Source organism: Hevea brasiliensis, chromosome 10, assembly GCF_030052815.1.
Source record: "Hevea brasiliensis isolate MT/VB/25A 57/8 chromosome 10, ASM3005281v1, whole genome shotgun sequence".
Classification (NCBI taxonomy): domain Eukaryota; kingdom Viridiplantae; phylum Streptophyta; class Magnoliopsida; order Malpighiales; family Euphorbiaceae; genus Hevea; species Hevea brasiliensis.
In genome coordinates this window covers 97,678,753-97,685,779 of record NC_079502.1, presented here as the reverse complement: position 1 = coordinate 97,685,779, position 7,027 = coordinate 97,678,753, and the positions used below count along the sequence as shown (strand labels likewise).

General features: G+C 34.3%; 1 protein-coding gene across 2 annotated transcripts; it reads left to right on the top strand.

Moving 5' to 3' along the window:
* The first annotated feature begins 1,829 nt into the window (after positions 1-1,829).
* Positions 1,830-7,004, top strand: LOC110632580 (protein ECERIFERUM 16). 2 transcript variants are annotated; one of them, XM_021780852.2, is made up of 5 exons: positions 1,830-1,947; positions 2,117-2,507; positions 4,118-4,227; positions 5,426-5,530; positions 6,170-7,004. In XM_021780852.2, exons 2-5 carry the CDS (start codon positions 2,135-2,137, stop codon positions 6,872-6,874), a joined length of 1,293 nt encoding a protein of 430 aa, XP_021636544.2. In that variant the 5' UTR covers positions 1,830-1,947; positions 2,117-2,134; the 3' UTR covers positions 6,875-7,004. The 2 variants fall into 2 exon arrangements, with proteins under 2 accessions (XP_021636544.2, XP_021636543.2); XM_021780851.2 differs by having other exon boundaries at positions 1,848-2,507.
* The last annotated feature ends 23 nt before the right edge of the window (positions 7,005-7,027 follow it).

Sequence of the window (7,027 nt, the reverse complement as noted above, 5' to 3'; positions counted from 1 at the left end):
GCTCAATCAACTAAATGATAATGTACTCATTTCAAAATACCATATGTACATAATAAGGAAGACTAAAGATTCTCTTTTTGGCTTGGAAAGCAAAGTTAAAGCACATCCCACTCTCTCCCCCCATGGAAATGGTTGGTCCCTACCTGTTCTCTTAAAAGGAAGACTATTCATCCTTGATTTCACTTTTAATTGCTTGTTTGTGTATTTGAGAGAGAGAGAGAGAGAGCATATAATGCCTAAATCATAGAGTTAAGTATTCATACTTAAAACATAAACAGAATTAAATATTGAGAAGAAACAAGGTATTGTCCCCATCAAATTTTTTATGAGCACTGAAATTCCACTAAGAAAAAAAGAATTTCAATTAATTTTATATATTTTAAAGATTTGGATGGTGATTATCCATCGTTAATTATTGATAAATTATTGCATTTATATACATTTACGCAGAGAAAAGACACGAACCTGTTCAAAGCATGCATATATATTCACTAGCAAATTCAAACGCTAGCAGGGCCATGTATCTTCCACTCGGTTTTTCACTATAACTATTCCAACAAGAAAAGCTTACAATGATTGCAGAAATTGATTAAGAAAAGTAATCCTTGTAACCTGCATGATGACGAGAATCCATCTTTAGTTCTTGGATCAAATTATCACTCCTGGTTCAGATATATGAAAATGGTTTTGCTCCAATCTGCAATTTGTTGATGGGACCATACCAGTTCGTGCAACTACTAATCCTTGCTACATAACCTGCTAGGCAACGATGCAACACCATAGTTTTTCTTGGTTGATGCATTCTTTGACTCCCATTGCTTTTGGTGTGATCTGGCTTGATAATGCGATTAATGTTTAAAATAAAATATTATTAGTCGAAAAGATTCAAATCAAGGAATTGATGATTTGCTTTCTCATATACTTTATCAACCAACAAATGAAAGAAAACTAATTAATTAAGTTGCATGCTTTGGCATGCTAATTAATTAAGTTTTGTTATTATTATTATTATTATTATTATTATTATTATTATTAAAATGCATAGCATAATGTGTTCATACTTCATATATTAGTTGCCACAGCATCCATTTCCATTCTAAATCCCACTTGCATATAACTATATATATCTGTGTGCTGCTATACCACTTACGGTGTTCTTCTATTTTCAAACCCAAGTTCTTATTTGCCATTGATTCTCTCTACAAAATTTCAATATAAATTAAATTGAAGAAAAATTAAGTGTCAAGTTAATTAATCATAAGTAGCAATATTCATCTTTCAATCATAGCTTTGTGAAATTCTCCCTTGAATCTTATTTGGAGGAAATCATGTGATAGAGTAGACGTTGTGACCTTACTGCTAGAATGCTTAGTTTCTTTTTAAAAAGAAAAGCTCTCTTTCTAAAAAAGAAGAAGGCTTCAATTTCAACCAATATTATATAAAAAAAAATTTAAACAAAAGCAATTTTTTAACGTTCAGGACACTCAGAAAATAGTCACAATAGGAAAATTAAAGCACTTTTAAGAAAGTGATTTACTTATTTTTATAAAAAAATATTATATATATATAAATTATTTTCTGCGAGACAAAATTGCTGAATTTGGAATTCATTGCAATCCTTTTTCGAAAGGAAAAAGTTTGCTTCTTGGAGCATTCATGGGTTGGACCAGGAATGGATAAAGCCTTAAGCCTATATATTTTCTGCAAGTGGAGAGCCCTGGAAAGTATCAGCCTCTTTCAAAGCTGGGCTTGTAAAAGAGGCACCAGATCACCAACAGCTCTTCGTGAACTAGTGTGCTGAAACGTCGACGTTTCACTTTTTCTGTTATCAAAATATTCGATTCTCACAGTGCAAGCAAATCTCTGAAAATCCAGGTACAATAAGGGATTAGCCATTTTACTTAATCAAGGCTTCTTCTCTGGTTTTGCTTTAGCAGAACTCACTGAGTGAGTTCATTTCCATCTTAATGAATTCGTATCTTTCTGTCAATTTAATGGGTTTTATTTTGTTGCTTTGATTTCGAAAGTTGGTCAAATTGGAATTTCAAATTTCATACAGAAGTAAACCATTCAGGTTAACCTTTAATTTTATATGTTGTGGCATTGGCGAACTCAGTAAGCTTTGTTTTCAATAATGGATGCAAAAGCATTAGCAAAATCAAAGAGGGCTCACTCGCTACAACATAGCAAAAAGCCCCATTCTGCTCAAAAATCTAAAGCCCCGGCTGGAGGTGCTAACGATGCTGGAACTGGAAATAAGGCATTGGGGAAGCAAGCTAAGGAGAAAGCTCGCCAGTCTGGTCTCCCTTCGAATTGGGATCGTTATGAGGAAGAATTTGATTCAGGTTCTCAAGACCCATCTGGGGATACAACAAATAAAGCCTCTGATGTTATTTTGCCCAAGAGTAAAGGTGCAGACTACCGTTACCTGCTTGCTGAATATCAGACTCAGTGCCAGTCGGATTGTTACTTGGATACCGTTCCTTCACTGGATGATATTTTGCCTGGTATTTTTCTTGATGCCTTCTGCTTCACCAGTGAATAGCTGTATGTTTAAGTTATTTAATGTTAACTAATTGTATATATCATAGATGGCTGAGAAATTATTCCATCTTGCTTGGAATGATTCTTATGGTAGAATTCAATTCAATTGTATTAAAAGAATTCAATTTAATTGATCTTGTAAGGAGATTTATGTGTTTGGAATAAATTTTAAAATGATAGAATTTATTTAAATTATATTATTGATTAGTGAATTGAATGTACTCATTTTCCTATTTTCCCTTTATTTACAAGGGAATAAATATAAATTAAGTAGGGGTGTTTTGGGTTTTTGATAGAAAACTTCATTAAATGAATTGAATTCTTGCAAAATCATGTCACTTTTGGCATGAATTCATTTCTTTCAAAATGAGTTATTTTTTAACTAAAAGAATTGAATTCTAGCAATTTTAAACTTTCTAAACATGGGAATTGATCAAATAGAATAGAATAGAATTGAATTCTTTCATTTCCAGACTTTCCAAACTCACCCCAATGAATGCTATTTCATCTTAATTTAGTGGTTGTTCTTGTTATTAGGTATTGGTGATCTAGAGAGAAAGTTATGGTAAGATGTTCTATGACTAAGTAGGCACACACGCACACATCCATAATGTAGTTACTTATAATCTCTTTCTACTAGAAGTTCTAAACTTCCAACTAAGATGTGTAAAAGAAAAACTTTTCTGCATCTTAAAGATGGATGAAATAGTATTTAAGAAGTTCATTTCCAGTATGGAATAGAAGCTTGTATATGGAACTACTAGAGTAGCACTTTGCGGGCGGTATGGTTCAATTCAATAATTAAAAATTCTTCTGTGCATACTGCATACTATCAGGACTAAATAAATGAATGTCCTTCTACAAACATGTTTTGATAAATTTAGTGACGACTTGGATATAGACAGTGCAAGTCTTGCACAATCTAGAGTCTAGATATGATAATCTCTTGTTCATGGTATAAGTTTGAGGAATGGCTCATCCATTGAGTTAAAACCTAAGAAAGCTTGCACTCCCTACTAAGTTAGCTATTAATGGATGTTTGCCCTTTTGTAGATCCATCTTTTCTTATATAAACTTATTTTGGATTGCAATTGGTGGGCAATATTGCGTCAATCAAACATCTCTATACTAGCATCTTCTTCCATTGCCTTCTTTTCCCCATATACCTCAAACTTATGTTTCCAGCTCATCTATACACGAGTTTGCCTTTTTTTATTTATTTATTTTGTTTGGCTTGTTGAAGTAAAATGCAGGCCCAATTCTCTTTTTATTTGACACTGAATGCTTATATCCTTATCAAATTGCTTGTCCGTTTATCACCTGGCTAGCAGTTTTCTCATTGCATAATTGACTTGTTACTGATTGTCTCTGGCTATCAACTAATAAATCTTACGGCATCCCTGAATTTGTTAAGGAGTCCTGATTAGCTAATCTAGACATCTGACTCTATGTATTTGTTTGTGAAAATAGAATCGTTTCACTGCTGAGGCCATTCTGTTGGTTTTTAATAGTGTTGTTGAGGTATTGATTTTAAAGTGCATGGCTTGAAATTATTTGTACGTCATTGTCATAGGGGACTTTAAACTTGGATTAGAGTCAATGCTTTCAGTCAGGGGAAAGAGCATTCAATCATGGATTGGGGATGATAATTTTGTTGTAGAGGAAACAGCTGTGAGCCCTGAGGTAATTGGTTACTTATAATTCTTTTTTAATGATAATAAGATATGATAACTGAGTAAAAAGAAGGAACTAGTGATTGAAAAACTTTGTAGCATACAGGTCCTTGATATGCTGGTAATTCTGGACAGAGATTAATTCTCCCCCTTTCATTGTCCTCCCTGCTGTGTATGTTATATGTTGGATGTGCCTGCTAATGTGATAACTCATGTCTTAAGTGTCATGAAAATGAAGCAAGGGTTTACCCCAGGGTTGAAGGTATCCTTGAAATCAAGTAATTTGCTGTGGCAAAAAGAATTTAGCTTGAGTTGAATCCCTATGTTTCTCTAAGTGCAATCTCACTTACCTTAATAATTGATATCTCTGTAGTCTTTATTTGACTTAAGATTATGCCTGAAATGGCAGTTTAGAATTGACAGTCTGCCTTTAAGCAGCCTCAGTGTTGAGGTAATTTAATGTATATCAACATACTGGCAATATAGTTTCAGGATCTTACATTGAGGCTCACTTGTTTTATTTTATGCATAAATCTGATTCATTGCACTCAATTTCCAACAAATCATTTTTGGACTTCCTAAGATGGTTGAACAACAAACATGGTTAAGAAGCCGTCTCTTATCTTGAGGAGCCTCATCATGTTTGTTTGTAGTTTGTTTTGGATCTAAACTTATAACATTAGGATGAAAACTTGTGCTTAACTCCAGATTGAATTACAATTTTACAAGTTTAACTAATGTTATGCTGCACTTAAACTTTTGTAATTGCAGTTACCTGGAAAGACCAAAAACAATTGTAGATGTGTTAATATTGATATGGGATACGTCCACACTTCCTTTCTCCAACAAAGGCGAGAAAGGAAAGAAGGCGAGGAACACAATCCTAGTTAATGGGAAACCTGTGAGAGAATTTCTAGTTTGGTCCTTTCCTAGAATTTTATAGGTAGCTGTGCTGCTTACTGGCTGCAAACTATATTAGGTATCAACAGCATGTAAATTCTGTAGGTTTAACATCTAATGAAAATGGAACAGAAACGTGGAAAGCATCTTTGGTTGAATTTGCAGCAGTGTTCTGGAGTGTAGGCATTTATCATCACATCAATGCCAATATTCCTATTCCTATTTTATTATTCTTTATCCTGGCTTAGCTTATCATATGTTAGCTTTTCTTTTCCTTTTCTTATTGTCCTGCTGGGTTTTTCAATCAGGTACCATTTCTCTCCTTGAATTTGAATGCTCTTGCGGAACAACTAGCGAAAGTAGACATTTCAGAGAGGCTCTTCATTGAAGCAGACCTATTACCACTGCAGCTGGTATGCTTGACATTGTAATTTGATTTGTGAATACATGCAGAGAGTTTATGCTACTTCTCTAAATTTGCCAAATGGTTTGGAAAATTATATAACTGGTCCCAATTCCCAACTGGATCAGGATTACAGTTGAGTTCAAATTCCTTGAATATCATGGAGAGTCCGTGTGTGTTAAGTTGAACTTCTAATGGTTGGCTAGTTTGGCCTCTAATTATTTATTTATTTTTTTCAATTGATTGTTGAAGCTAAGACCTCTTTGAGCTGCTTAGAAGATGCCCCAACTGCTAGGAAAGAATTGGCTTGTAGGTCACAAACATTACAGAATATTTTAGAAGATGGAATTAATAATTATTTGCTAATGTTTCCTTGAAATTGTTTTGGCATTCAAACATGTTTCCTATTGCATAATGCAGTCCAAAAAATTGTTATTGGCTTAGATTTTCTCTGCTTTCATTTTTGAAGTACTTTCTCTGGACAGATTAATTGGTGAGGATGTTTATTTGTTGCCCAAGTTTCAACTATATGTTAAGTCATACAAAATTCAGTTATAATGCTGAATGTATAATAATAATAATAATAATAATAATAATAATAATAATAGTAATAATAATAATGCTTAATGTAACATTATTTACTTGGCAGACTGGTGATGGATCAAAGCCATGCAGCAGCCTGGAGTCAGATCAAATGCAAACAAGTGAAACTGAAGCAACAGCAACATTCTCTGAAGAACCGACGCTAAAAGATTTTTCCAAGATGAATAAGGTTGCAAACGAGAATATTGAGATTACATCATCAGGATCCATTGTCAATGGCCATTTGAACGTGAATTCATTTAACCAAGGATTTGATTTATTAAATCAGACTAGGACTGATCGAAATTCAAGTCAAGACAGCAAACACAGTCAAAGCAGAGCTTTGGAGTGCCCAACAGAATTCAACATGAGTTCGGTTTCAGAACCCAAGAAGAAACGATCCACATTCGAGGCATCAACTGCCGAGGCAGAACTGGATATGCTTCTTGACTCATTTAGTGAGACAAAGCTGCTTGATTCTTCTGGATTCATGTCTGCTACTATTCCTGTGAAACAAAAAGAGGCCCCTGCACCTCTGCCACAACTCGCAAGAAATACCCCGAGTTCTGCAAAATCAAGGCCCATTGCTGCAAAACTAGATGATGTACTGGATGACTTACTTGAGGAAACGTCCATTTTGACAGACAAAAACGGTTCATATCAGCTGACTAAGGTAACAGCTGCCCACGATGAAATTCAATCGTCTTCCTCTCAGCCTGCAACTAAGTCAAAAGTTTTGGATGATTTTGATTCATGGTTAGATACAATTTGAATCTTTGTAAGCAAAAACACCCCACTTGCGCATCCTTATTTGTTGTGTTTGATGCTCTATACGAGGAATTAAACCACTGAATTAAAGCTTATTGGTATACTTTTTTTCCCCATTATGAGGATGCATATCATTTTTGTGGGTAATCAAGGCTCA

What these genes read in the sequence shown, in the direction of transcription:
- LOC110632580 (XM_021780852.2), top strand. Translation starts at nt 2,135, where the DNA reads ATGGATGCAAAAGCATTAGCAAAATCAAAGAGGGCTCACTCGCTACAA. An exon ending in ACTGGATGATATTTTGCCTG is followed by an intron (nt 2,508 to 4,117) that starts GTATTTTTCTTG and finishes TCATTGTCATAG; the next exon opens with GGGACTTTAAACTTGGATTA. An exon ending in ACCTATTACCACTGCAGCTG is followed by an intron (nt 5,531 to 6,169) that starts GTATGCTTGACA and finishes TTTACTTGGCAG; the next exon opens with ACTGGTGATGGATCAAAGCC.